The sequence below is a fragment of the Scomber japonicus genome, chromosome 11 (genome assembly GCF_027409825.1).
Source record: "Scomber japonicus isolate fScoJap1 chromosome 11, fScoJap1.pri, whole genome shotgun sequence".
In the NCBI taxonomy this organism is placed as follows: domain Eukaryota; kingdom Metazoa; phylum Chordata; class Actinopteri; order Scombriformes; family Scombridae; genus Scomber; species Scomber japonicus.
Genome location: NC_070588.1, coordinates 14,972,946 through 14,989,322, shown reverse-complemented (window position 1 = coordinate 14,989,322; position 16,377 = coordinate 14,972,946). Strand labels below are relative to the sequence as shown.

General features: G+C 38.7%; 1 protein-coding gene across 1 annotated transcript in view; it reads left to right on the top strand.

Moving 5' to 3' along the window:
• Positions 1-12,104, top strand: part of LOC128367598 (neuroligin-4, X-linked-like) — a 12,925-nt gene extending 821 nt beyond the window's left edge. The window contains exons 2-8 of the mRNA XM_053328206.1: positions 467-616; positions 4,070-4,255; positions 4,584-5,034; positions 5,702-5,915; positions 6,773-6,897; positions 9,728-10,337; positions 11,697-12,104. Of these exons, the coding sequence (XP_053184181.1) occupies positions 467-616; positions 4,070-4,255; positions 4,584-5,034; positions 5,702-5,915; positions 6,773-6,897; positions 9,728-10,337; positions 11,697-12,104 (2,144 nt within the window). The remainder of the gene's footprint in view (positions 1-466; positions 617-4,069; positions 4,256-4,583; positions 5,035-5,701; positions 5,916-6,772; positions 6,898-9,727; positions 10,338-11,696) is intronic.
• Positions 12,105-16,377: the final 4,273 nt, after the last annotated feature.

Here is a 16,377-nt window from a genome sequence, read left to right as displayed (position 1 = left end):
CACGCCTTTACTTGTGGATGGAAGTGGGAAGGACACAGACTCGCTCATGCATACATATTGGTTTATACACATGCATGTGACCCTACCCACACACACACACTCACACACACACACTCACACACCAACGTACACTCGATGGTAAGCACCCTCTCAGCCTCAATTTATATCCACCTGCTGAGAAATTAAGGTAGTGGGGTACAAAGCGTTAGGATGCAAAGGAGGCACAGACTGCCCATGGAGTGATCAAAGGTTGATCTACATACAAATGGCCATGTCGACAATCAGTTTCGTCAGGGAATGTGGGTGGATATGTAGATCCACTTATGCACAGAAATTACTATGTATAGCAGTGCTATCTATCTATCTATCTATCTATCTATCTATCTATCTATCTATCTATCTATCTATCTATCTATCTATCTATCTATCTATCTATCTATCTATCTTACGTCTTTCTCTTTCCCAGACATCCATGAGGAGGGTCAGCGGCCAGTGATGGTCTATGTCCACGGTGGCTCGTACACAGAAGGAACTGGAAACATGATGGATGGCAGCGTGCTAGCAAGCTATGGCAACGTCATTGTCATAACCCTCAACTACCGCCTAGGAGTACTGGGTAAAATATCTTATCTTCTCTACAGTATCTAATATAGCTTCTATCTATGTAATTTTCTCAGCACTCAAGCGTGTTATGATAGCACAAGTGTACAGTTTGTGCTTTTATTACACATGTCTGGATTCTATATTACAGTTATTTTTCATCCTGTGTGCTGTATTGTGACTCAGAGCAATTAGTGAATATAATGATGAATAGATGCTTTGTGTGCCTTTAGTGTTGAGTTCTGCAGTTCCAGTTGGACTAATACGCTGTAGGACTATTTGGGAGACCCCCAAATGTACGCAACTGGGTGTCAATCTATAGTGAAACAATTGATTGTTTAAAGTGGCTTTATTTGTGCTTCAACAACCCCCTCCACCTTTTGAGCAACAACAATAGGAGTGCAATTACTGCTAAGGTGCTTTGGGTATTCTGTTAATAATATCACCATGGAATCCTACACACGTACTGTATAGTAATTTATTTTATGATGGGGGCTAAGCTAAAGGGTGTTTCCTCACACTTCTCATATAAAAGACTGCTGATGAATGGATGGATCTATTATTAAAGGAGGTGGTTGAGTCTGTGACAGTGGCCAGTCATTAGATCCATAAGTGCTTGGCAAAGCATCAACAATGTATAAAGAGAGCTCACACACTAAGACTGATTCATGTTCATACGTGAGTGAGTTGACATGCAGACGTTTCACTTTGATCATCAAAAACCATAGAGGTAGTTTAGAAAAGCTTGTTCAGTGTTGTTGTTGTAATTCAGCTTTATTGTTCTTTTCAATTAGGTTCAAATCAGGTTTAGTGTATTTATTAATAAAGAGATATAAATAAGTGTTGATGCAATTTACACGTTGTGAATGCAATGCAGTTTCCATCCTAAAATTTTACATATTGGTAATTTACTGCTTTACTGCTCACATCCCTTTCATCATCATTTCATTGTCAATGTATTTAAGTGCATTATCACACAATAGTGTCTTACAAAGAATTTTTTACAAAAAAGAGCAAGAAAAAAGAGAAAACAGAACTAAAAAGAAAAAAAAGAATAGAGATAAGATAACAATGAGAACAATACAAATAAAACCAACTGGATGCCAAGGGAGCTGTAGTGATTAAACATAAAGTATATCCACCATCTGGATTGTTTAATCCTTCAATGAGCTATAAAATGTGAAAACCTTCAGTGAGTTGCTTTTACCCGGAGCACCTTTTTGTTTGTTTTTTTGAGTGAAAACATGTTTAGTATGGGTGTCCCTAGTGGAAATAAACCCCCTGAAACCAATTTTTCTACAACTAGCATTGACTCAAATCAGATTCTTTTTTTTTTTTTTACCCCTATGACTCTCTGACTCATTGCTCTCTGAACAGGGAAAATCTGATTCCCTGTGGTTTTTCTAATTTTAGTCGGCTATGTGAAGCTCAAGGCCTGAATAAATAGAGTTATAAAAACGGCAAAACCTGGGAGGGGACGCAGGATGGATTAAAACATACTCCGAGGGCATCATTTACTGTACTACACAGAGGACATGAAGTGGTGTTTACAGTATTTAATTTGTACAGTGTGCCTCCATATATCACCAGAAGTCAAATGTACAACATGCATATCATTCCATTGGCTGGGTTAAATGATGCCCTCACTCTCATTAATAGATGCCCACTGTTTAATAATTCATATGAAGAAGTTAATTAAACTGCGCGAGCCAATTAACAAAATGTGTGCATACGGTATGTTTTATAATTAGTTATTTGATTTAGCTTATGCAGTATTGTTTAAAATGATATAACCCACACTTAAATGTACTTCATTATATGGTTTCCTGCTAGGAAAAAGATGTATGTATTTGAACAATGCTTATTGATATAGTAATCAATCAAAACATAAATAAAGAATATTCAGCTAGTTTAAATACACAGCATGTCATCATGAAAATGATTTTTTACTGAGGAAAGGCCGTGTCCTTAATAAGATGATGGAGCGGGTTAGGGTTCGGGTGGAGTAAATTTTGATACACTTTAAAAGGTCAGAGTGTTCAACAAAATCAAAAAAAGGTTTGCTATTATGAGATCTGTGCAGTCTCTTGTGACTTTTAGAAGCTTTTAAAGCTTTCAAGGCTTTTATGAGATATTGATTTTATAAGATGGCATAAATCTGCATCTGGTTAGTGAGTGAAACAAAAATCTATTTAATTCTGACCTTGGTAAAAAAAAAACAATAAAGCAAGTTTCTAAAAGTGTAGTCCCATGCTGAGATAAACGAAGGCAGTTCTATATTGAGCTCCAAAGATTAGTTGACTGAAATAATTACTATAATTAACTGTTAACTATTGATTAATCATTATAATCATTTTCAAAGTAGAAGATGTAGCCAGATCACCTTGGATTTTAGGAAACAGTGACATTTTCAGTGTTTTCAGGCCAAAAACTAAACAATTAATTGAGAAAATAATCAACACATTAGTCAGTAATGAAAATAATTAGTTTCAGATCTGATTCTCTGTTTGTTTTTTCATCATTTCTTTCTCTGTGCTGTGTTTACACCATCATCATCATTATCATCATATGATCATCATCGTCAGCCATCGTCACGAGTAGCAGTGTCTTCATCATCATTGCCATCATAAGTTGGATGTGTGAGGTGAGCCCGTGTATGCAAAGCAGTGTACAGTTGTGCACATAATTATTTTTTAGCTAATCTTAACCAGCTGGAATTTGAGCATTTCTATGAAAATGTGAAGAACATAAATCCAAACATTGATCCAAATCTTACTATGAAAACACATAGTGTATTCGTAGGCATCCTGAAACTATTACAGTCTAATTTGCCATTGATATCCTTTTTGCATAAGAGAAATTTGTAATAAATTGCCTTTTTTCTCTGCTCATTATACTCTTACGCGTTCAGTAGCAACTTGAGGTTCAGAGAAATGAGCTTCTGCAGTAATGAGATATACTGTTGTGGAATGAGCCATTAGGATCCTTTGTGTTTATTTAACAGCGTCAGCAGCAAAAAGGAATAAAAGAGGGCTGCTTCTGTAACATGCCTGTGTAGGTTCATGACTATATACACTCATATGAATATGTATGTGCTTTGTTGATTGTATTCAAATGTACAAGAGAAATTGCAAGGGAGGCACATTCATTTTCTTGTTAGATTTATGACAAAGAAGAGGCATGCATATTTGATCTTAACAGTAGCGATTAAACAATTTCACATCTAACCAGTCACCCCCCTGTGTGCTCTTGTGTGTTCATACATAAAGTTATTGTGAGATGAAGAGGTCTCATCTTGAGAAAATCAGCGGAACTAACTTCTTTTGATTAGCTCTTTATTTTCTTCACAATTTTCATTGGATGCTATGGACTGCTCAACCCTTTCCAGAGCGCTTCATCTATGATTTCATGTAAGTCTTTATACTTAAATAATGTTTGTGTCATAACAACAACCCTCTCTCTCTCTAAGGATTTCTGAGTACTGGTGATCAGGCGGCAAAAGGGAACTATGGCCTGCTGGATCAGATCCAAGCTCTGCGTTGGGTGAAGGAGAACATTGCAGCCTTCAGCGGAGATCCAAACAGGGTCACTGTGTTTGGATCTGGGGCTGGAGCCTCCTGCGTCAGCCTCCTCACTTTGTCTCACTACTCTGAGGGTAAGGAAGAATCACAGTCCTTAACCTTACCTTACATACTTGAACCTGGTGCTCTTACCATGAGCTGTTATCCTTTTGAATTATACATGTCTCTGAGCTCTGTTTTCCTGTCGTGGGAATTATTGTACTGCATCTATTTATGTGTGCAAATGTATGTACATTGTGAAACTGTCCATGTGTGCAATCACATGATTGTGAATTAATGTGTATGTGTGTGGGTGTGTGTGCATCCATAAATGCATACATTCATATATATATATATATATATATATATATATATATATGCATATATTCATCTGTATTCATGTGTGTTCATGTGTGCTCTCAGATTTGTTCCACAGAGCCATCATCCAGAGTGGCAGTGCTTTAGCCAGTTGGGCTGTCAACTACCAGCCCAGCAAGTATGCTCGGCAGCTGGGTGAGAGGGTGGGCTGTGGCATCGACGATAGTACCCAACTGGTCGCCTGCCTCCAGGGCCGGAGTTACCGCGAACTTGTGGAGCAGAATGTCACGCCGGCCAAGTATCACACCGCTTTTGCCCCTGTGATTGATGGTGATGTTATACCAGATGACCCACAGATTCTGATGGAGCAAGGGGAGTTTCTGAACTATGATGTGATGCTGGGGGTGAATCAGGGCGAGGGGGTGAAGTTTGTGGAGGGCATTGTGGACTCAGAGGATGGGGTCACTGCTGAGGACTTTGACTTTGCTGTGTCAGACTTTGTGGATAGTTTATATGGATACCCGGAAGGCCGAGACACACTAAGAGAGAGCATAAGGTGAGACTGTTCATATATCTCTGAATGTGTTCAAGAAAATAGTTAGACATTAATGAAATATTTGTGCAAAAATATTTTCTGTTGAGAGTAAGATGAGAACATTGATACAAATTTCACAAAAGTCAGCTACCAGCACTTATAAAGCTCACTAATACCTAATGCAAAAAGGATTATTACTGATTGTGGTTATGTGTTGAACTATTTCTTGGTGGGATGCAGTGACTTCCTGGAGTCCTGTTGACGCTGTGAGGTTGCCAGGCAACCAGAGGACATTTTTGTATATTGATAAACAAAGAAACAGAATCAACTCTTGGCAGCATCATATATATAAGCACGGACATAAGAGTGGTATTGATCTTTTCATCTAACTCTCAACAAGAAAGTGAATAAGCGTAATTCCCAAAATTTTGAGCTGTTCTTTTAAAAGGATGGTTGTATGGGGGCTGGGCACTTCTGGTGCATGACACGTTAATAAAAAATAAAGATAGAAAATAAAAATGTATGCATGCATTTGATTATGAGGTGTGTTAAATATTTACGCATAGCATTTTTTCATATCCTGTATCAATGAAAGATTTGTTATTAGAGTTGTTGACAGATATATGGACTTAATTAGAATTGATGACTTCATTTGTTAATTGACTAGTCTTAAACGCATTGCTTAAAGGTTCATGTACACGGACTGGGCAGACCGCGACAACGCAGAAACCCGGCGGAAGACTCTGGTAGCGCTATTTACAGATCACCAATGGGTGGCTCCAGCCATTGCCACAGCTGACCTCCATGCTCAGTATGGGTCGCCCACCTACTTCTACTCCTTTTACCACCACTGCCAGAGTGACGCTACACCACCCTGGGCAGACTCTGCCCATGGCGATGAGGTAAGATGATGTCACAATATGGTTTTTGCTCATTAGTGACAGTTGTAATAAAAGAGGTGCTTGTAAATAGTGTCATGAGGGATGGTATTAGATATATTATCACTTCCATATTTTGATCAAGAAGAGAGGTATTCACTCAAGACAGAGACTGGTGCTTTTAACTGAAGAGCAGGTATATAGGCAAAAATGTTGGTGACTAATGTCTAAAAGATATTCAGAAAGATTCTTGCAGTGAATGAGGAGCTTTTGGTTCAGCTTACCTTGGAAGAGGTACTTCACATTGAGCTTTTCCAAATGCTAGGTACTTCAAATCAAGCAATCTTCAAGAGCATAAAAAATGTGAAGTTAGGGCTGAAACTAATAATCATTTTTTTATTCAGGGCAGCTGATCTGTAGATTATTTTTTAAATTAGCTGATTAATGTTTTGGTCTTAAAAAAGTCTGAAAATAATGAAAAAACTAAATTTCCCAAAACCTGAGTTAATGTAATCAAATTATTTGTGTTGTCCAATCAACAGTCCAAAATATGAAGCTATTCAATAGATGATCACAAAAACAGCTTTTTTTTGCTCAAAGAATTACTTAAAAACGGAATCAGTCAAAATAGTTGCAGATTCATTTTCTGAATTTAAAATGCGGTTGTGTTTTGTGTGTTATGTGTCTGTATATTTACTGTTGTTATAATTGTTATTCATGAAAAAAAAAGAATGCAGTTATACATGAAGCAGTTTCTGTCTTCACTGAGATGACATTTGAGTTTGACATGATCGACATGTTATGGTTAGTGTTCAGGGAGGTAATGCAATCTGTTGGCTCCTACAGGAAACTAACGTGTGTATGTGTGTGTGTGTCTGTAGGTGCCCTATGTGTTTGGTGTGCCTATGGTGGGACCCACTGATCTGTTCAACTGTAACTTCTCCAAGAACGACGTGATGCTGAGCGCAGTAGTCATGACTTACTGGACCAACTTTGCCAAGACTGGGTGAGCTGTTAAAATGCACACTGATTTCAGTCAGAAACCCCCACTGAGAAGACTATTTTCTTTTTTCCCAACTATAATTATGTACAGCAAAAATCAAGAAAACAAGGCACAACAAAGCACAGCTTCAGCATGGTTCAGTTCTCTTTATTTAGACCTTCTAAGACATGGAAATCTGTGTTGAATTTCTGCTATTAATATATAAATCTCCACCCACATGTAGGAAATATAATGTGTATGCAAGCCAGGCCATTTAATCTAATTTTAAAATGTAAAAGAAAATGCACAGCTGTCAGTTGTTTCTTTATTCTTTGACTCTCTTCAGAGATGCGGTTCTGGCAACACAATGTGTTGTTGCTGTAACTGTGGACAGCTCACTCCTGATTTTACAGGAACAAATCTCTTCCAAGCTAGAAATAAGACAGCCAAGATTCAAGTCTATGGTGTCATCAAGAAAAATTGTACAGAGCCTCTCCAGTTTAAAGTACTTAGGAGCATTTCTTTGTGTTTAATTTGTCGGACTGATTAATATGAACATGGAACATGGAGTGTGCTTCTGGCAGGGTTTACACAGAGAGAGGAAATCAAAGACACAATATAATTGGAAGAAGATAACAGGTTTTGATTATAGCACTAGGCAAATGTATTTCTCACAAATGATGTGCATATGCAACAGATTTCATTAGCTAAATGCAATTGGGGGAAAATTAATTGGTGCCAATTTGTAGGAGGCAGATCAGCTTAAATCTATCTTTCTGTCAAGTTTTATAAGTAATATTTTAATAGCACAGAGAATGAGGCAGGGTTTAAAACACTGAAGTTCTACAGCAACAAAAATAATGAGCTCACACGCAAAAGATACATTATTGTAATCTCTTTCCCTTCAAAAGGTCTCTGTTGTCTGACGAGAACACAGTCACGAACACAATCATGAAAACAGGACTGCAGACTAATATAGGCAAAGGGTGCACACAGGTTGTCTGTCTTTTCAACATTTTGACAAGGTTTTTCATCTTTGGACCTTGACAGAGAACGTTAAAGCACCCATTGAACAGACTGAAAAGGTCTTTGAGGAAAGTCAAGGTGAAAGAGGAAAGAATGATGGTTCATTGTTTGACTTTTTCTCTTCTCTTCTCTTCTCTTCTCTTCTCTTCTCTTCTCTTCAGTATGATTCAGTATGATTCAATTAAAACATTTCTGCCAGTGGCTAAAACTGTTTCTATATGTCCAATTTATCAAATTGAGAGTGAAATTATCAGCCAGTAGCAAAGAAAAATACAATTGTTATAAAAAGGATCCACTTTAAAACTTTCACATGACAATCCACCCCGATAAGAGTACCTATCTCTATACTCTGACATGATGTACTAGATAAAAGCAATTGTTGAGGATGGACCCTCTCTCGGCAGTGCTCGAAGTGAGTAATTACCAGTAATTAATCCAATCGAGGCTCACTCCACTGAGACCTCTTCAGAGTTACAGAGACATCTGCAGTCTAGACCTTGATCTAAATCACCACGGAGCCTTGCTACCTCACAACACTCAGAATTAGGACAGTGCTCTCACATGTTATGACCGTAGCATAAAATGTATTCAATGTTGAAGATGCATTACAGCAATCACAGGCATGTAAGAAGTTTCTTGACCATAGTCAGACGTATTATCACCACCTCAGAAAGCTGCAGAGTAAAATCACTGAAAAAAGATGTGAAAATGTCAGTGTGCACTTCAATTATCAATGGGGAACTTTTTCTGAAGAAAGATTTCACCCGGTTGAGAGTGCCTCAGATGGTGATGGAGCTGTGCGATTGCTCACTTTAACGGGAAAGATTTGATGCTCCCTGATGTATATTTTGTGAGCTGCTGTGTGGGCGTATAAATCTTCAGATTGTTTGTGTTTGCGTGCCTGTAGGTCTTCACGCTGGCTGACTTTCTGTGCTGTTCGTAAGGTGTTTGATTGACAAGTGAGCACATAGCGTGTAACTGGCAAGTCTGTGAACCTGTGCCGCTCATTTCTTCATTTATGTCATATTTGCTGCTGACACACATTAGTAGGTAACTAGACAAATAAACGCCTGTCTACATGTGTCAGAGAAGTGATTCGTCAGGATATTCTCGCTATAACACAAACACACACATTAATCCATCTGTAATGAAAATATCTGACAGTTGTATGTTTACTAGAGGAATTATCTGCACACTGTTCAAGCTTCAGGAGTTTCAACTAAGCATTATCTGAAGTGTTTTGTATGTGGCATATAAAGTAGACAAACAAGAAATAAATCAATCGGCTGAATCATCTTTGAGCTATGTTGAGCATGTTTTTTGCTTTGTACTAATAAACTAAGGGAAACTCAGATTCCTCATAGGATGGTAGTCAGCTGAGAGAAATGTTTTCAGTGGCTGTGTAAGGAGTCTCTTATATTTGAACATGAACTACAAGAGGTTCAGGATTGTACAATTCTGTGTAGGTGAAAACCCTCAGTTCTCTGTTGTATTTCACTGGTTTATTTAATTCTTTATTGTTCATTCAGCACTATTGTAGTTATTAGGATCTGTGTTATTAGTTAGCTCAAGCTGCACTGGTGATTCAGTATTTTTTTCACATGGTATTCGTATCTGTCTGTTCTGGGTGTCTTTTTGTATATGATTACAGATACAGTATTTACAGAACATTAGGTTTGGAGACTGTTAAAAGGAATTTCTTGTCTTGCACAAATTATTAATTCCTCCTTTTTGTCATCTATAAATTATAGAAAAAAAACTGAAACTTATATAATGCCCAACCCATCAAAATCTGACTTAGTAACTCATTTTGTTTCACTCTTTTCAGTGACCCAAACCAGCCTGTTCCTCAAGACACCAAGTTCATCCACACAAAACCTAACCGCTTTGAAGAAGTGGCCTGGTCAAAGTATACCCCAAAAGAGCAGCTGTACCTCCACATTGGTCTTAAGCCCCGTGTCAGAGACCACTATCGTGCCACGAAAATATCCTTCTGGCTCCAGTTGGTCCCTCACTTGCATCACGTCAATGAGCTCCTCCAATCGGTGTCCTCTTTCACACACAGTCCCTCCCCACAGGATGACACCCCTTATTCTTACACCAAACGCCTATCCAAAGGCTGGCCTCCTAGTAGTACACGTCACCCAGGTTCACAAGGAGGTACCCCGCAGCCGCCTGAGTCTGCTTTGGGCCAAGGTGGAGGGGAAACCAGTGTGCATGTCCCTAATGAGGACTACTCGACTGAACTCTCTGTGACGATTGCGGTGGGAGCGTCACTGTTGTTCCTCAACATCCTTGCATTCGCGGCTTTGCTCTACAAGAAAGACAAGAGGCGTTTGGAACATCGCAGGCCGCGTCCTCTTCCTCCCCCGAGACGAGACATCACACCTGCAGATGTGGCGGCCCATCTGCAGGGGGAGGGACTGATGTCATTACAGGTGAGTCAGTGTGTTTTTGCTGTTTGATTGTGCCTGTGTGGTTGTATTTGAAGGTATATTCAAATTTAAAGCCAGTGGCAATTGTGTGTCTGTGTGCTTCTGTGGCCATATAATTTTAATTCATAGGGAATCATGCTTATTGTTAAAACTCACATGCCTTATTTTATGAAATACAAAGCCAATTGAGGTTAGTATCTGAATGAACTCCTTTCTTACCAGTTGTGCTGCTGCAGCTGGAGCACTTCTGCAAAACATAACCTGCCATCAGTAGGCATTATCAGTGTGAGAATGAGTGTGTATCCGTGCGTGTGTTTGGATGCAGGTGCATGTGTGAGCTTTGTCCAATTGCCTCAGTTGCTTCCAATTGCTTGGAATTCATCCACTGACTGTTTGATCTATTTTGTTAGTTGCCTTGTGTTGCTTTGAAAACTCACATTCTGTAGTGAAAGCTATTAATTGACAATTGAACTACAGTAATATCGCTCAACATCACAGCTGCTTTTGTGATTGATTTTTTAAATTCATTTTGAATATTGGATCTTTTTATGTGGTGTTTTTGACTACTTTGTACACTAGTGGTAAATCTACTGTGACAAGCAAACATCAAGCATAGTCTTTTTGTATTAACACACATTAGTGTGATTTATGCATGTAATACATAGTTCTGACCAGAACAAAACATACAAGTCCCGCAGAGGACCATGTGAAAATCACTCAAACTCCATCAGGAGTGTCTGAGAAGATGATGACAGATAGCAGTAATGGAGTCTGAATATGAATAGGATTTTGAATTGGATTTGTGGCACTGACTGGGTAAAAGCTGAGGCGAATGCTTGTCTGCTTTCACATGAATTGTTTTGTTTGTTTTTTTAAACCTATTTTATTCCTAGTTCCAGCTTCTTAATAGTGATGATTGATTCACTGTTTTCTATCATTGAATACTAAATCTGTTTTGGGTTTCAAATGTTAGTTGTACAAAAGTTTCCCCTTGAGAGGACCTCAATTAAAATTAGCTATATTGTGTTTTTATCCTTGACAGTTTAATTGTATGTCCTTACTGGGTGACGTCTTGTATTTACTTTCATTGTCGTTAAATAAATCTATGTATTTTTCATTTAATTCAATTTGAATATGTCACCTTGGGCTTTGTGATGGGCAATTTTTACTATTTTCTTTTATTGTATTGTACAAAATGGTGTTATGTGATCAAAAAACAACTGGTAGATGAATCAATAATGAAAATAGTCCTTAATAGCTTGATTATTTGGTGATGAGCTGGTTTTGAGCTGCCCTTATTGCTTTCACCCCATATTGTATTCTCATCTACACATTCACTTATTCACCAATCCGACCTTTCAGGTGAAGCAGCTGGAGTGTGACGCAGCATCAGCAGACGAGAGGAACAACACTCACCACCATCACACTCTGGATACGCTGGATGCCCTGGACGGCATGGACACCCAGGACATCTACAGCACACTTGACACCGTACGTCTCACCTGCCCACCTGATTACACCCTCACCTTGCGCCGCTCGCCTGATGATGTCCCCCTCATGACCTCTCTGACCCCGGGATCACTGCCTGTGACCCCTGGGTCACACCCTGTTACTCCTGCGACGCCAATGACCCCCATGACCCCTGGATCAGTGGTGGGGATGAGGATGGGTCATCCTCACCAGGGATACACACACCATAGCCCATATAGTAATACACACTTGCCACACACACACATCTCCACGCACACACACTCCACCACGCGTGTATAACCGCAGCAAGATGCTCGCACAGAGAGGGACATAATTACAACATACACTCATACTGACACACACAAACACACACATACATAAAACAAGAGACTTAAATACCTCTACTAATTACCCTGCAGGATTGTTACAGATGGAGTGACAGAAAGACATTTTCAGTAACAGGATGAAGAGACAGACAGCTGTGTGTTGCATGAAGACAAACTGGATGCCAGGAGATGCAGTTCTATGCATCATTCGCTCTCCTACTGAAACATGACAAGCCGAGACATCCATCAAATGTCTCAAAACTTGCTTTGGATATTAAATCTTCTGCTTTTTCTACACTTGAGGAAGAGGAGCGCCGAGGCAAAAGGGTCAGTTATGGATAAGTTTACAGCTCCTACTGCACCCGTGCTGGGACTGAGAGAGCGGAGCAGATGCAGAACTGAGTGAAGACGTACCACACACACAGACTGTTGATACCAATTTGAACAACCTGTGAAATGTGAATGTAGCAATTTTTTCCATTAAAAGATCAAAGGCCCTATCTGCCAAGGATCAAAACTAAGCTGAGGAGAAAAATAACCATTCAGCGAGAGATGGATGTAAAAACAGACAGAGAGGAAGTGGGGATTAAAAAAACAACAGTAGCTGAAGGAAAAGTTAGTGAGATGGTGGGAAAAAGATTAAGATTTTATTGAGAGGGATTTAACAGCTGTGAGAGCGAAAAAGAGAAAGTGAGATAAAGTGATATGGAAAACCAAGGAATGGAAAGTGTGCCAAGAGACAGAAATTTAGCTTCAGAAAAAAAGAAAGGGCCTCTGAAGTGTCGCCAGACTTACTGAAGAATCACTCTAACCAGCTATGTGTTAAACTCTTGTAAATAGAATGGGACGATAAAGATGATATATTATGATTTATAGCATTTACCTGCTCTTGCATTAAAACATGACTTATTTAACCACATTATTGCTTTCATTTCAGATATTACTATATTATTGTATAGATGTCCTGAAGCAAGGCTGGTTGTCTTTCTATCTCACCCACTGTAGTATGTACACAGTACCTTTATTTAAAGGCTATATTTGCTATGCACAGTCATTTCAATAATTCTTAACTATGTACGCATCTAGATACTTGTTTAGTAGTTGAGGTATAAGACATTTTTCATAACATCCTGTCTATTTGTTTGACCATCGGATGATGAGCTAGTACTGTGTAGATAATGCAATATTGGTTTGATGATTGAGCACCAGCCAAAAACCATTACCCTTAAGCCTTTGAGTCCTTTCCTGTTCTCCTTTCCCTCTGTTCCTAAAAAAAAAAATCTTAAACGCCCTACCTTCAATCCTTAAAACCTCTCAAGCTTAATTTAGGATCTCTACAGACAAGACGGGGTTATGGTGGTAATGATTCAGGGGTAAGCCCCAGAAAGTTAAGATTCCTTCCATCTGTATGTGCTACACCTTACCAGGGGCCCCAGTATTTTTTAGAGGAGCCCCTGCTTGAACTACCCAATACTGACTGAAAACCTGTCCCCTTTCCCAGGCACTAAATGTAAGGAATTGGCCAAATGTTTGTTAGTAAGTAAAAATATCACCATCTCTGGAAAAAAAGGATATGTACATGTGTTGCACATATGTGCCACATTTTAAAGCCTTGAATTTGTATTTACTACCTGCAACCATGTTGTCAATTGTTTGGAGTAAAGTTTGATTGATGAGGTGGAGCTTAGGTGGAGCTTAGGAGGGATGGTCACCGTGGCTTTTTGTGATAGTTTTAGATACTTGATATTGAAGGCAAACACGCCTTCAAACATATTGCTGTTTAAGCCTTAATATCCACCTAATGGAGCAATATTTTGTTCTCAACTTGCCACCAAAATACACTTTAGAAGAAATGAAATTATTTTATTGGAAGCAACTTCTTGCATAAATAATGACTTTTATTTAAGAGACAAGTTAGAGGTTTTCCTGCTGACTTTGCAGTGAGTGCTGTGGTGTCAGAGTTTCAGAGCATTCAGAAAATAAATCCCAGCCAATTCATATTGACAAGTCATGTAGCAAAGATGCAGTGCTGTCATAGTTGCCACTAAAAGATGACAAATGGTCAAATTCTGTCTATCTGGTTACTACTCAAAGCTAAAACTATCACCTACATGTAAAACTGAACAGCCAACCCAAACTGCTATACTGAGATCCAAAACAGTAACTCAACCAAAGGCACCAACCCAAATATTAAAACTTTCCTGTTTTGTCCTCTTTTCCCTGCTCCTTGTCTTACCTTAACCCACGTCCCATCCACGCTCCCTTACCCCCACCCCCCCCCCCAGCCTCATCTGTGCGACTACATACAGCTTTGTCACAGTTAGGCCTATTTAACCTCCTCTCATCCTAAGTAACTTCTTCATGAGAGATTTTAGTTAACTGTCAACAGAATACATGAAAAAGAAAGCTGAAAAATTGTGGATGGCAAGCAAAGAACTTTTACAAAATGATATAAAAATAACATTTAACGGATGTTTGATTGACTGAATATTTTTTTCATATGGGTTTATTGACTCAGCAGATGGCTGGATTGTGTCAAGCATAAAACATTTCTGCTGCATTTTTGAAAAATAAAAATATCAGTATTTTACAATTTATGAGCATTTTATGTCTGAATTGTGATGTATGGTAGTGTTCATAGAAATTTAGTGGGGAAGTAAGGATGTGTTATCACTTGGGTCTTTTGTTTTTTGTGCAAAGTGATTCTTTTCCATTAATGTGAAATTAGTAGTGAATATTAATAATAGTAGTTCCAGTGATTTTATATGTCCAATGATCTTATACGTCACACACACATTTTGGGAGAAACCCTCACTTGTGGACAGCCAGATGAGAAGAATGAAACCACTCATATTTGTGCACTAAATATGAAGCTACAGCCATGAGAGTTAGCTTAGCTTAGTATAAAGACTGCAGACAGGGGCAAAAAGCTAGCATGGCTCTGTTTAAATTGAAAAAGAAAACGCTAAAAAATTAACACATTATTACATTTCACCCATGTAAAAAGACTTCCATATGGATTATCTTTAGCTTTGCTCTATAGTGCATATTTTGTGCAATTACTGAAGTCGCTGCTGCTGCAAAATAGGGACACATTATTGATAATCATCACGGACGAGCAGCCCCTGCCAGCTGGCTAAGGAGACCCTGTGAGATTTGAAAGAACCAAGTTCATGGCTGACTTCCAGACCAGATTGATGTCTCCTACATTGTGTCCCCGCTCTAATCCCATTAACTAGATATAACTGCAGTTAATTTGATTTATGGAAGGTAACACATTTGAAAGCATGAGTTCAAGTCCTGACCACGTGTTTTTTGTGTGACGTCAACATGTGCAGAGAGGACCCTGAGAAGCTATAGTGTAAACTGCTCAGAAATGGAAAATAGCTTTTGCCATTTCAATTTTACTCTTTGAGAAATCTAGTCTACATGGTGGTCCACGTATTACTGAATCAATAGTCATTTGGACATAGTAGGCAATTTTTCTATGGTTTAATTAAACATCTTGTATTTCATATCTTGTTCATTTTAATTCCTACAACTTGATTTGTGGGATTTCTGGACGATATATTTTTTCATTTTAAAACAGGCAAGGTGGGCATGTTTATCTGTTCAAGTACAGCCCTGAAGTAATGTAGAAATGGTGGGAATTCGACCTTGTTCCACAGATACCAGACTGATATTTAAAAGCATCTGGAGACAATTTTAAGATAATTCACTTTGGGTGATTGTACCTAACTTTAATTTCTAGCTTTATTAAATCAGACAGCATGAGCTAATTTAATACTTATGCTAGCTATTTTTTCACTGATATGTTATAATAATGCTGGTTTCTCTTATCTAAGTCTGATGTAAGCACAGTGAGTCCATAGTAATTTCTGTTTTGCAGCAATGACTACTGAGGCTACTTGCCCGTGTTGTACTGTTGCCATGTTACTTAATGGAGGAGAAATTAATGTGGATGAGAAACAGAGCAGGCAGTCACGACGCATTTTGATAGTGAAGACTGCAGATATTCACCGCTTAAAAAAAGAGCATCAAGCATTCAGAGATACTATTTCCAGTACATGACCAGATACTGTCTGACTCTGGTCACGTCCACAAGATCAGGCTTCTGATTTGAACAAATTATCCATGCGAGTGTTGCATCCCACAGCCTTGGAGACCGTGACAATGTCATCTCTTCCTGCTTTTTTCTTTCTAAGGGAATTGAGAGAATGGAGGAGGGTAGGGGTGGGGGGCTAAAG